Below are 13,963 nucleotides of genomic sequence, written 5' to 3' on the forward strand. Positions count from 1 at the left end.
TTGTTGTGTGATTAATTAGGGAAGGTGGGAGGATTTCCGTGTGAGCCACGTGTGAGACAATATTAAGAAACTGGATGGTGATAATGTACTATGGGGGGCGTGTGTAACGGTCCGAATGTGAGTAAGCGAGGAGGGCTGCCAGGGAAGAGCGGAGCTGAGTGAGAGAGGTGTCCATCTCTACACTCAGCCCCCCCGAAAACCACCACAAACCAACAAGAAGCGGGAAGAGGTCAGGCCCCCAAAACACTGCCCCAAGCTGCTCCCTACATCACGACGAGCGCCCGCCTCTCCACACCAAGCGGCGCCCCGCCTCTCCACACCAACCGGCGCCCGTCTGTCCATCACCAGGACCGCCCATTCCCATCGTGGACGTCCCCTGCCGAGCCCGACGCTCACGCCAGCTCCCGCCTCTCCTCCTCCAGCAACCAGAGCTAAGCATTATGAGTATTCCCCAAATCTCCCTTGTGCCGGTAGCTAGTTAGATTGGAGGCATACAGCCTGTCAGTCATTCATTTTTAGTACTCCGCTAACCTTTGAAAATGAAACCAAATACATATTTATATACAACTTTACTGTGAGTGTCATCATTTGGAGCCTGTCTTCCCGCTCATTTGAGATTACTGAACCCTTACACACGCCCCCCATAGTACATTATCACCATCCAGTTTCTTAATATTGTCTCACACGTGGCTCACACGGAAATCCTCCCACCTTCCATAATTAATCACACAACAAATAACGCCCTTCTGGTCACCAACCTCGGAACGAGTGTTCACTTGTCCTGAGGCCTTACCATCCGGGACCAGCGCTCGGGAATGTAGACGACTAGGGTGATGTGTTCACGACCCGGACAGTAAAGTGAATAATATTCATAAAAAAAAAAAAGTTATTGAGCTACAGGAGAGATTTTAAAAAGCAACTAATTCCCATCTTATGCTATGAGTTCCATATCTGTAGATATCATAGTATTGGTTTTACAGCCGTTTTTAAAATCAGATTCCAGATTCTGTCCGTCGAGACCGTGTTCACGACCTGACGGGTTGTGGTCTCAACCCGACGGATGTTTTGTCCATAAAACACACTTACACCAATGTTTTATATTTTTCTTACTAAGAACATCCCTAACATGACACTGAAAGGTGGAATAAAACAATTGGTAGCAAAATATCAATGTAATAAAAAAATATATATGATAAACAAAAAGGTAACTGAATTCCTTAAAACTACGCCTTTTTTTAACTGTTAATATATAGTATTAATATTGGTTTTAGGTTAAAATGAGAGTGATTGACAGAGTCATAAAAAAAAAAATCCTTCTTATACTTCCGTGTTCTCGACTCAGACATCACGTGCACACTGTCCGAGTCGAGACCACATCATTTTTTAAAAATTCGTAAAAATATAAACAATTGGCCTAGGTTAAATATTTCAATTTGGAGAAGTAAACACTAATGGGGGCATTAATGCTAAAAATAATTCACTTCCATCAATAAAACACTTCGAAAAATCACTCGATATTTAGCCGTGGCAAACACCACCTTCCAGCCTTTTCCATGGCTTTATCTCACATATGGTACATTATAGTTGTAAGAACTATAATCATTCACTTTTTAATTGGTTTTTCCAGTACACTTAATTTGCATGAATTGTCAAAAATTGTCCGAGTCGAGAACATGGCATAATTTTGTCTAGCGGGCACCCCAAACGAGTCCATTGTTGTTTAGGCACTCCGTATTATCACTGATTTTATGCCAATATGGCTATATTACATAACAAAACTTATCACAAGTTGATCACGCCTTATTCGTGGTCATGGCACAATATATCCTGATGCCGAAAATTAAGATCGCGACCTCTTAAAATCGAAATTCTTACCATGCTTACAAGCGGAGCGTCGGCGGGGAGGTTTGCAAATGGCGTCTAGTTAGGACCGCCCTCCCTCATACGTCATAGCTCTGACGTCATCCTAGGCTCGATCGTTCATTGGTTAATCAAGACTGTCCGGGTCGAGACCTTGTCCGGGTCGTGACCACACGACCCTACCACGCTACCACGTACCATCACGACCATAGTGGTTGTCAAAAAGGGATGTAGCGACACCCATAAACACCAGACAATAGAAAGAGAACGCTACATATGGTGGCTTTTGCGGTGGGATTTCCCTGTGAACCATCACCCCACCCTTTGTTAAAGCGGAAGTTAGGAGTGAAGTGGCTAGGTCAGTACAAGGTTAAAGAAATAATTAGGGATGGGAGTGCCTGTACATTAGAAAATGTCTTTAACGGAACTAAGATACGAGCGGCAGATAAAGTAACACCATCAGGAGATCAAACAGCTGAGAGACGTAACTTCAGCCGCCTCTCCTGTGCTATAAGAACAAGTGAAAACGTTTTTGTCAAGGTTGCAAGGCTTCAGGTTTTTAAACAACCTAAACATCACCTGACCATTCATGAAATATCACACCAGCTGCGGTGGCTGCACACATCATGCTGTGAGAAACTTTGAGACATTCTGGTAGACTGGTACACACACCACCTGGGTTTTAACTTTTCAGACATGGAGGATGCCAATAACGGGAGCATGCAGCCAGGTCAAATGCAATATCAACATGGTACTGTAGAAATGCTTCAGGCTGTTGGCAGGGGAGACGAACAATGCAAAGATGATCAAGGAAAATTTCAAACTATTTTAACAATTAAGAACAAGTGCACTGGAAGGCTTGTATGGCAGCCATTTATTAGAAAATGTTACAGTATAATGTTAACGGCCAGAGTGAGTCAAATTCAGGTTACATAAGGACCTTCTCTCTCCTTGAAGGTAAACGAACCATAAGATTTTATTGATGGAGGAGAGCAAAGAAGTGATATTTGTATCTGCTGGCTTGTTTGTGTATCTACAGAAATATCGCAGCAAAATTTTTCCATCAGCCATGGCTGTGTGTTGATAATCTTAGCTGCTAATCAAATAACAGCATCAACGGGTGGATCCAAGATGGATGTTGACAGCAAACTTCTGCTTAAATATGTCCGTTGCACCATGAGCCATTTCAGAACATCACCTCAAGGCACTCCGTCATGTACATCTCATGCCTCATTTACCTACATAAGTAGCCTGATTTTCGCATGCCCTGTATGCAGAATCTATGAAATTGAATATTATGGCCGTGATACTGTGTGTTGATAATAAAGGTTTATACTGAAATTTAAGCTACATTTATTATCCTAAAAATTAAGAATAAAAGGAAAGAAAAAAAACATGCTTGACCACAATTTCATTTTTGTTCATAAAACAGAAAACTGGGAACCTTTGATTTGCCTAATCACTGTATGTGCATTCTTTTACTCAATGCATGTAGTGTAAAGTGAACTACTTCCGTGATAATGGGAAAAGAGAATCAATGACAATGATAACAGATAAAATTATTTAAAAAAACAATGAAAATGCTTCAACACTGATATGAAACATTTATATTTTCACTATTTACTTTCTTAGGATTAGCTTTCCTGAGTTAGATACTCCCCTGCAGCAATAGCATGATTTATATCTCCAACAATTGCTAGCATTTTCTGCACGAACTGAAGTTGAGTATTAAGCGGCATCTTTTCAGCTGCCTCTTTAACCATCTTCCCTAAAGAATTAGCAAACTTAATTACATCTGTTTTTATAGCTAAATGAGTGTCATCATTAACATCATCAACATGGTGTTCATCTCTCTCTGCTTTTACACTATGATGGAGTTTTGGGGATGCTTTTCTTTTCTGGGAAATTTCTTCCAATAGAAGACACTTGGCAGCTGAGGATGGACAATTGCTGGGCCCGAAAGATAGTTGAGCACTGGGCATTGGACGTGAAAGACCACCAGACTTAGCAGGCAATAGACTGCAGCTACCACGAGACATAAGACAGGGCTGGATATCTGATGAAGGTAACTGTAATGTTTTGCCAGAAGTGATCACGGCAGGATCTGGTGCACGTTCTGTGGTGTAGCCGTCATCTCCCAAAGATAATATCATACTCTGAAAAAAAAAAAATAATAATAATAACAAAATACATTAAAAATAGAGGCCTACAGAAAATAGATGTGCCTGATTACTGTACTCATTTGTATCACTTTGTCCTTTGAGACTGGCTGACTGGATTATTTTGGTTATTTTCTGGTATCTTTCCCAGACTTCCCTCATTAATATCCTATTATATCAATCAACTCAGAAATGAGGATACACAGCTAGTTGGGCTGCAGGCTGACTGCCCTCATACATGATCAATCCATGTATTTGTAGCCAGCAATACAAACAACTACACAAAGTATGTATCAGGGCAGCCCTCTAAAAACTACAGGGTACCATTATCTACCTAAACCTAATCCAATCTAAACTAAACTTGTAGTGACCAAGGTGGACGTAATGCATCATTAGAAATAAAAAAAACACTACATGCAATTCACACTACATAAAAAGTTCAACACTGACTGTCTGCATGGGAGGCAATACACAGCTGGACTCTGTTGGTGTCCGCTCCATCAGTGGATCTATAAGGAATCTGACACTATTGGGCAGGTACCACTTTTCCAAGGTATGTCCCTCAGAACCACCATCAGCCTTTTTAATTCCCTTGTAACATATATTCAGGAAGTATCTCCGCAGATTCATGAGTTTTACTCGAACACGTGCTGTAAATAAAGGAAAATTGATAAGGACTTATAGATAGAACAATCAGCTAATAGTTTATAAAAACAGGGTGCCTTTAAATTACTTTAGTTAGTTTAGATAAGATTGTGTTAGGTTCGGTTAGTTAGGCCAAAGTTAGGTTAGTAAGGTTAAATTAGGTAAGTGAGGTTAGGTCAGATTAATTAAGTTTGGTTAGCATGGCTTGATTATAATTATTTATGTTGTTACTAGGTTGGGTTAGGCTAAGTTTTGTTAGGTTGGGTTATGTTTGGTTGGGTAAGGTTAATTTGGTTATTTTAGCTTAAAACTAAACAATTTAATTCACATGAACTGAAAGGCTAGCGCAACTTCCAAAACCAGTGATTTTTTACAATTCATAAAATTACTTAAATACACAATTTGTCTAAATCAACACATTTCTCTCATCCAAAAGTGAACAGTGGTCATCACCATGTCCCCAATTTGCAGGGTAAATATCCAGATTAGGACCTAACTCACATTGGTGGACGAGACTATTTTTTTATGGTAGTTTTCGATGTGCTATGAAATACTCTGCTAACTGTTTCTGTTGTAAATCATTAAATTACTAGACAAAAAAATAGCTGGCAGAGAGGTTCAACTTGGACACTCGTGGGAAATCAAGGGTTTTGGGTGGGGGAGCGTATTTAAACTACTGCGCCCTCCCTGGATCCTACCCCCCATGTATATGCGACTTATTTCTGCGAGGAGGTATATCTCGCAACACTAGCTCGGCCCCCGCCAGAGGAGGCTACGCTTTCGTGAATATTATCCTCATTATTATTTGATATATTATGTATATATTATCATGATGTGGCATGAGAATTTTTCTTATTGAAGCATCTGGCAACCCTACAGTCCCTCCTAACACCACCACCATGGCGGGCGCGGGCGGGCGCGACTGACGTAAATATTTACGGCAAATTTTTTTATCACAAGAACGAGTAATTTGCGACGGCAAAGCAATACGGCAATGTGTTGTATAGACACTAAAACCTTCATAGAGCACCAAGGCATTTGTGGCCGTGAGTTGGGCCCTAATCTAGAATAATACCATTTGCAGAGGCAAAGAGAAAAAGGAGATTGTAAGTAATGTCTGAAGCTGAAATTTTACCAAAATCTTAATTTATGGAATTGTTGTTAACATTTTAAAATCTTTCAAGTTGTTTTCTAGGTAAAAAAAAAAAAAGTACATAGCAATGGTATCAGAAAAAAAAGTGAAACCTGAGGAAGTGACGGGACGAGCCCTGGAATTATCGAACTTATCCTTGAGTTTTTTTGTTTTTTAAGCTTTAATCAACAATTAACTCAGTATGATGCAGTACAGAAAGTTGCTTGTTCTAGTGTTTTGTAAAAATATTCACTGTAATTATCAAAGTTGGATGATAGGGACATAATTACTAGATTTCTGAGACTGGCCTGGCCACCTGTCATGGAGTCTGGGATACGGCCCCCCCCCCCCCCCCTGGTACCTGGCGGGGCTGGCACCCCTTAGTCCACCCCCTGTGAATATAATTGCTAGATAAGCTGAGATAAACAAAATTTCTTACCTCCATTCAGGTCGGCTAGCTCGGGGTGTCTCGCCCTCAGTTCTCCCGCGATGGCCTCGAAGGCTCTCTGCCGCACCTTTCTTTTGCGGTATTGTGGGTCCCTGGGGTCCCACAGGAATGCCTCACGCCTCGCCAGCTCCAGCAAGGCAGCCTCGGAGTCCGAGCACCAGGGCCTCCTCTTCACCATCGCCACAAGGCGCCACACAGTACAGGCCGCGGTGGTTCAGTGTTTGTTTACGCCGCGCCGCCCACCCTCGTGCGAGAGCGGCGCGTCTTCTTCTTCTTGTGACTTGTATGGCTTTCTAACGCTTCGTAGATCCTCCTTTCTTGTGCTTATTCACACTTTGCTTTTCTATAGCTTTACAATATTTATCTTTTCTCACCAGAATGCACTACAGCAATATAATTTTCATAATTCATTCATTTATTTTCTTCCTCAAATCACTTATTTTCTATCCTTTTTCTTGGAGTTACTCGAGCATTTGTGCCTTTTCTTCCAGCACTGCACAACAGTAGCCATACTACATAATATAGGTTGCGTGCACAACTCATCAAGCTCAGGCTCGGGGCCGAGTTGGAGGTAAAACAAACCGCGCTTCTTCTTTTGATCTGTTCCGCGTTGGTGCCGCAAGACAGACTTTCTGCCGAAATGCCATCCATTGTGCAGTGCTGGGGTGCGGCAATAAAGCGAACAAGTTCCCCGACAAGTCGTTTTACGGACTACCAGGCACCTCCAACCGATGGTAGCCCCGTTGCGATGGTGAACAGCTATTCTCGTGCACGCCACTTAATTGAACCGTCTAAAATCGGTTTTTGCCACTATGTAGTTGAATATATGAGCTTCTGTATTTTAAATCAGGACTTAACACATAGCATTAAAAAAAATATTCGGGTTAGGTTACATCGTCTCTCAGCAGGATACCTTAATTTTGTGCTATATGAAGCACGCACAACACGCTGCCGCGTTGTTTTATCGTCGCAGGCCGCTAGCTCTTTCGTGAGATATTGATTTCCTAAAATATGGTCTGGGGGGATGCATCGATCGCTTTATCTCCGTTTATCGCATTTTGGCAGCGGGGCACAGGTCGGGTATGGTTAGGTTAAATAGAGGTAAGGTTACATTTAGTATGGTTAGACTTAATTGTTGATGATAAAATTAATAGGTAATACGTTTCGCGCTGAGCCCTTGGTGTTGCCCCTGGCGGCCGGCGACCCAGTGGGAATACTTCTGGAATTTTACCAATATTCTTTGGTGGTGGTTTGACGTTTTGGTTTTAACAGAAATTCAGCAATACAACACGCGCACGAGCGATGAGACACAAACGGAGCAATATTAGCCGAGTCTGAGTCAGCTATATCTTTCAGGGACTATCTAGATACCCCTCAAGCCTAAGCTAACCCTCTTGTTCAACAATCATTCAGTTCAACTTTTTTAGGAGACACTGTTTTGTGAGATCATTATCTATATTCAATTTTCTGCCCTTGAACTCCCTCCTGTATTATGGGAAAACGGGATATATCATAACGAGACCCCGTACGCTTTCGGGTCTCACAACAAATATTTCCAAAGGCTACAAAGGGAATTTTGATCGACTTCTCATGAGTGTTTTTCACGTTCGTGGTGCAAAAGAATTGTCAAACTACCATTAGGCTCATATATTATACACATGGAGACACCCACGACCTCTATGAAAGCCTTATGAAATGCGGGAGTGTAAAAGGATCATATTTCGGAGCTCAGGAATTTACTAGGCTTTCGTAGGAGTTTGGGCATTTCCAGGGATAATTCAATGACCCTGGTGGTAGTTTGACCCTTCTTCTGTGCCATGAACCTAAAAATATACTCATTAGAACTCTATTGATCTACTTTTGGACTTTTGGAAATAGTTATGTGCGGGGTGGAAGCGTCTGACAATACCGCAGAACCGAAATGTTTGAGTATGGGGCTGAGACAAAGGACCGTATTTTAAAGCATTTCGGCACCCAAGCACATATATTTGACAAGGCTTTCGTAGGAGTTTAGGGCATATTCAAGGGTGGTTTAATGACCCTGGTGGTACTTTGACCCTTCTGCCGTATCGTGAACCTAAACATTAGAACCCGACTGATTTTCTTTTCGGCCTTTGCAAATAGTGAAGTGATAGGAAGAAGACTCTGACAATACCGCAGAACCGAAATCTAGGAGTATGGGCCTGAGACAAGGGACCGTATTTTAAAGCATTTCGGCACCCAAGCGGCAAGCACACATCTTTGACAAGGCTTTCGTAGGAGTTTAGGGCATATTCAAGGGTGGTTTAATGACCCTGGTGGTACTTTGACCCTTCTGCCGTATCGTGAACCTAAAAATAAACTTATTAGAACCCGACTGATTTTCTTTTCGGGCCTTGGAAATAGTGATGTAAAAGGTAAAAGGCTCTGAAATACCGCAGTAAGCCCCGTGATGTTTGAAAATGTGGGCCTGAGACAAAGAGACGAGGAATAACAGCGGTTTTAAATAAATGAAGTCAAATCCCACACGAAAAAAGAGAAGCAATAAAACTGTACCTTTCTCGCTACACTTTTGTTCAATTTTTCCTTTCCTCTTTTTTTTTCATTTTTGTCAAACTTATTTTTCGTTTCTTCCTTTCTTTTAAAATCTTTGCCTCCTCTCTCGCACTTTCTTTCATATCTCAACAAATGACTGCTCTCTCTCTCTCTCTCTCTCTCTCTCTCTCTCTCTCATTATTCTTCTTTCCCCTCAATATATAATCCTTCTTTTTCTCCATTTCTTTCAATTTGTTCCCCTCTCTTTCTTTCTCATAAATCTCAACCCATCATTATCTCCTCTCTCTCTCTCTCTCTCTCTCTCTCTCTCTCTCTCTCTCGTCGCATTCTCATTCGCGCGAACGTTAATTTCTTTCTCCATCCGAATTCCGCACAATAATCCAACGAGAGAGAGAGAGAGAGAGAGAGAGAGAGAGAGAGAGAGAGAGAGAGAGAGAGAGAGAGAGAGGAAAAAGTCGACGTTTCTTCCCCTTTGGCTCAATTTCATGCATGGGATGAGAGAGAGACTTGACTTCTGAGAGAGAGAGAGAGAGAGAGAGAGAGAGAGAGAGAGAGAGAGAGAGAGAGAGAGAGAGAGAGAGAGAGAGAGAGAGAGAGAGAGAGAGAGAGAGAGAGAGAGAGAGAGAGAGGATTTGGTGTGCGGGTAAATTAAATAAAAAAGGAAATCGTTCATACTGAGATTTTGAGGGTATTATTATCATTTTTATTATTATTATTATTATTATTATTATTATAATTTTTATTATTATTATTATTATTATTATTATTATTATTATTATTATTATTATTATTATTATTATTATTATTATTATTGTTATTATATTTGAAAAAGAAGAAGTAGAAGTAGTAGTAGTAGTAGTAGTAGAAGCAGTAGTAGCAGTAGTAGTAGTAGTAGTAGTAGTAGTAGTAGTAGTAGTAGGAGGAGGAGGAGGAGGAGGAGGAGGAGAAAATAATAATGCATAACTATCCCTACCATTATCATTATTATTTTTTTTTTATTATTTTCATCATCATATTACTATTCATCCCACTCGACAATAATAATTTTTCACAAGAATGACCTCACATTTAATTAATCCTCACTTTTTCTCTTATTAATCACCATAATAATAATAATAATAATCAACCCCAAAATTTATCAACCGAAATAATTAAATGCGAAAGTGAAAAACAAAAATTCCGGGTTCATTTATTTCACTTTCTCGCCCAAAAAAGACGATGAGTTGGATAATGAACTTCCGTGAGTGGCAGAGTACTCTCTCTCTCTCTCTCTCTCTCTTCAAGGGTACAGAATCCATATTATACCGTGTAAAGAGAGAGAGAGAGAGAGAGAGAGAGAGAGAGAGAGAGAGAGAGAGAGAGAGAGAGAGAGAGAGACCTACGAGTAAGTTATCCGTCTGAACCTCACCCCGTTTTCTTTTTGACAGTCGAAGTGAGACTCAAGAGATCATGGGAAGCCCTTGCTATGTTTGCAGAAAAGGCCTGTGTGTGCGTGTGTGTGTGTGTGTGTGTGTGTGTGTACGGCTTCTAATACTAATGAAAATAAACTTAACTCAATGCTCTCTCTCTCTCTCTCTCTCTGACCTAATGAATTCATCCACTTTGTATTCAACCTCCGTTTTTCCTTCCATCTCTCTGACCACACACACACACACACACACACACACACACAGACATGATCGTATTTCTGTGTGCTAATTGGGGTTGAGTGGCAATAGATTGGAGGGAAAGAGAGAGAGAGAAGGGGGAGAAGAGGAAAGAAGAGGAAGAGAGGAGAGAGGAAGGAGAGAAGAGGGAAAAGGTGGGAAGTAGGGGAGGAGAGTAAATGGTATTAATGAGAGAGAGAGAGAGAGAGAGAGAGAGAGAGAGAGAGAGAGAGAGAGAGAGAGAGAGAGAGAGAGAGAGAGAGAGAGAGAGAGAGAGAGAGAGAGAGAGTAATGCTATTTGTGTATGTATTTCTGTTCGTTAAAATCTGTGTGACTGACCTGAGTGTGTGTGTGTGTGTGTGTGTGTGTGTGTGTGTGTGTGTGTGTGTGTGTGTGTGTGTGTGCAAAGAGGAGTCAGGTGGCACAGGTGGGCAGGTAACCATTAATCATTAGCCAATCACGGCAATGGCAAACGTGAGGCACTAATGGACGCGTGAGGGGGGAGGAGGAGGGGGAGGAGGAGGAGGAGGAGAAACATAAGCTGCTTTGTCATGTGTATATGTATCAATATCCTCTTCCTTCCTTCCTTGTTTCCTTCCTTCCTTCCTTCCTTCCTTCGCTTCATTCTCTCCCTGTCACTTTCATCTTCCTTTTGACCTCCTTTCCTTTCACTCGTTTCCTCCTTTCCCCTCCTGTCTTCTCCTTCCCTCCTCCCTCCTGCACCTTTTCCATATTTTCCAGCTTTATTTATTTACTTCTTTCCCACTTTCTCTCAATCTGGTATTCCACTTTTGCTCCTCCTCCTCCTCCTCCAGCTTCAATTCCTCATATCAGAAAATTAAAACCCAAACTAAACCAGTGAACAAGTGAACGAAGGTGTGAGCATTTAAAACGAAAGAAAGAATGAAAGGAAGAAAATATTGAAAACAAAAGGCACACACTCACCACAGCTTGTCACGTCGATCCTCTCTCTTTTCACTCGCCTTACCTGTGAAAGAAAAATAAATAAATAAAACATTGCAATCAAAACAGTTCTTAGGAAAATAAAAATAAAGGTCTTCTCAACACAGCTCAGGCCTCCCTCCACCTCCGCCTCAGAAGCAACACAACAACCTCAGAGCAACACAACACGGGAAAATATTAATAACCCTTTCTCAGGTGTTTCCAGGTGCTGAGAGAGATCTTTTACCTCAGTAAGACAAAAGCCTATCACTCATTCACAGCCCCATGTAATACTCTGACTAACCTTTCCTTTCTTAGAAGTTACCGCTGAAATAAAGGGAATAAATATAGAAGTCATACATAAACTACCAGCGATATGAATAAACAAATACGTCTACTACATTTCTACTTTTTCAGTCATCAAAAATCTTCCTTACTGCAAACATGAATATAAAGAGACCTACTAGACATGTTATTTTATTATCTTATTCCCTACCATCACAACCTTTCCTTACTAACATATAAATAAAGAAATGGATAAATATGTCTTTACTTGACTTAATTCCCGTCAAGATTTCTCCGGGTTGGGTCCCACATCCGATGTCGCCCTTCTGTCCAACGGCCTCTGTCCATGGCCATGTTTCAGAGTTGACGCACCGTCTGCCATGTATCCCTCGGGCGTCCCCTCGGTCTGTTCCCTCTAACTGGTCCGAGCATCACCATTCTTGGCCATCTGTCAACGTTCATCCTCTCCATGTGTCTAAAGTCTAAACCATCTTCCCTGAATGTCTTGCACTCTGTCCAGTATCGTGTTCTGCTCTCCCACCATTTCTCGTACTCTTTCATTTGTTATTCTATCTTGCCACCTTATATTACTGATTCTTCTAAGACATTTCATTTCGAAGGCTAGTATTTTCTGTTCTTCCTTTTTCTTGATGATCCAAGTCTCAGCTCCATACAGCACTGTTGGTATCACTATAGCTCTTAGTATTCGGATTTTTAGCTTCAGTGATATGCTTCTGTCATTCCATATCTTTTTGAGTCTTCCAAAAGATACAAAATATGCATACCAACTAAATAGTCAACATTTCTATATAATTCCCTACCACTACAACCTTTCCTTACCAACATGAAAAAAATAACAAAACTAGACAACATTTCCACCTTATTCCTTACCATCATAACCTTCCTTAATAACATATAAGTAGATAAACAAATAAACAAATATAGTTATCAATTAAACTGTCAGCATTCCCCTATTACCTTTTCTTAATAACATGAAAATCAAGAAAACTAGACATAATATTTTTTTTTACTCTATTTCCTACTATCACTACCTTTCAGTAAATAACAAACAGATAAGTAAATAAATAAATACATCTACCAGCTAAACTGACATTTCAACTTTATTCCCCACTACATGCAAAGGAAAGAGAGAGAAAGAGAGAGAGAATTCTTCTATATTCCCACAACCATTCCAAAATAACCCCCAAAACAACCAAACCAACACACCTCCCAGCCAACCTGTCACCATTTCCACACCATTCCCACCCACCACAACCTTCCCTGACTGACATAAAAATAACATCAAAAATTACGTGGAGCTGCGGGGTATCGATCCCCGTACCTCTCACATGCTAAGCGAGCGCTCTACCATTTGAGCTACAGCCCCGACTGATGGAAGCGAGTGAGAAGTTTTGGGTGTAATGGTAGACCAAATTATGTTGTATGTTTCTTGTTTGTTAGTTATTGTGTTATTATTATGCTGTGTTGGACGTGTTATGGTTTATGTAGCTGGTGAATATTTTGGTGTGTGTATGAGTGTGTTTGTTTCTTGTTCTTTTGTGAATGAGATGATAAATTTTCGGTGGCAGAGAAGCAAGTTGTTCTACTGAGATTGTTTATTGTTTTCTTAGGTTATATTACAAGTTTGGGAGGTTTGTGAAGTGCTTAGTGTTTTTGTTGTGAGTATGTATCTTAATTTGCTGTGTTTTTCGTGAGAATGAAGAATGGGGATAAATTTTCGAAGATATCAAAGAGAAAGTTACGATAAGAGAAGTGTTGTAAGTTGTTAAATGTCATTGTTTTTGTTTGTGTTGTGTTAGAAGTTTGTGTGGTTTGTAAAGAGTTTATAGTAGAGGTGGGTGTTCTTGTTCGTGCTTTTTGTGTGAATAAAGGATGACTATAAATTTTCCTTAGCTTAGATGAAGTTGTGTTGTTTTCTGTTTTCCCGCGTTGTGTGTTTTCCCGCGTTGTGTGTTGTGTTAAGAGATTTGTGTGGCTTGTGAGGGGCGAGTCTATGTGTTGTTGTTCTTGTTGTTTTGGTGAGAATGAATCAAGAATGAGGATATATATATATTTTTTTTATAGTGATAGAGAATAGAAAGTAGTGTGTTTCAAAAGGTCAGGTTGTGATGTTTTCAGTTTCGTTGTGTCTGAAATGAGGCTTATATGATTTGTGAAGGGTTTAGAACTTTAGAATATGTGTAAGTGCATGGTTGTTGTTATTGTTGTTGTTGTTGTGTGAATGAAGAGGGAAAAGTAGCAAAAAAGAAAAAGTTGGGTTGTCAAGTGAGAGATAAGTTCAGTATGTGGT

At 40.5% G+C, this 13,963-nt stretch overlaps 1 protein-coding gene and 1 non-coding gene across 2 annotated transcripts; both read right to left on the reverse strand.

Annotated features, from left to right (window-relative positions):
• Positions 1 to 3,258: 3,258 nt before the first annotated feature.
• LOC126999299 (uncharacterized) lies at positions 3,259 to 6,644 on the reverse strand. The gene is made up of 3 exons (XM_050861732.1): positions 6,236 to 6,644; positions 4,470 to 4,669; positions 3,259 to 4,016 (listed from the first exon to the last, which is right to left on the reverse strand). Exons 1-3 carry the CDS (start codon positions 6,420 to 6,422, stop codon positions 3,495 to 3,497), a joined length of 909 nt encoding a protein of 302 aa, XP_050717689.1. The 5' UTR covers positions 6,423 to 6,644; the 3' UTR covers positions 3,259 to 3,494.
• A 6,322-nt stretch (positions 6,645 to 12,966) lies between these two features.
• Positions 12,967 to 13,039, reverse strand: Trnaa-agc (transfer RNA alanine (anticodon AGC)). The gene has a single exon. It is a non-coding gene; the product is annotated as a tRNA-Ala (tRNA).
• Positions 13,040 to 13,963: the final 924 nt, after the last annotated feature.

This window comes from Eriocheir sinensis, chromosome 16, assembly GCF_024679095.1.
Source record: "Eriocheir sinensis breed Jianghai 21 chromosome 16, ASM2467909v1, whole genome shotgun sequence".
In the NCBI taxonomy this organism is placed as follows: domain Eukaryota; kingdom Metazoa; phylum Arthropoda; class Malacostraca; order Decapoda; family Varunidae; genus Eriocheir; species Eriocheir sinensis.

What these genes read in the sequence shown, in the direction of transcription:
- LOC126999299 (XM_050861732.1), bottom strand. Translation starts at nt 6,422, where the DNA reads ATGGTGAAGAGGAGGCCCTGGTGCTCGGACTCCGAGGCTGCCTTGCTG. An exon ending in GCTAGCCGACCTGAATGGAG is followed by an intron (nt 4,670 to 6,235) that starts GTAAGAAATTTT and finishes CTTTATTTACAG; the next exon opens with CACGTGTTCGAGTAAAACTC. An exon ending in TATTGCCTCCCATGCAGACA is followed by an intron (nt 4,017 to 4,469) that starts GTCAGTGTTGAA and finishes TTTTTTTTTCAG; the next exon opens with AGTATGATATTATCTTTGGG.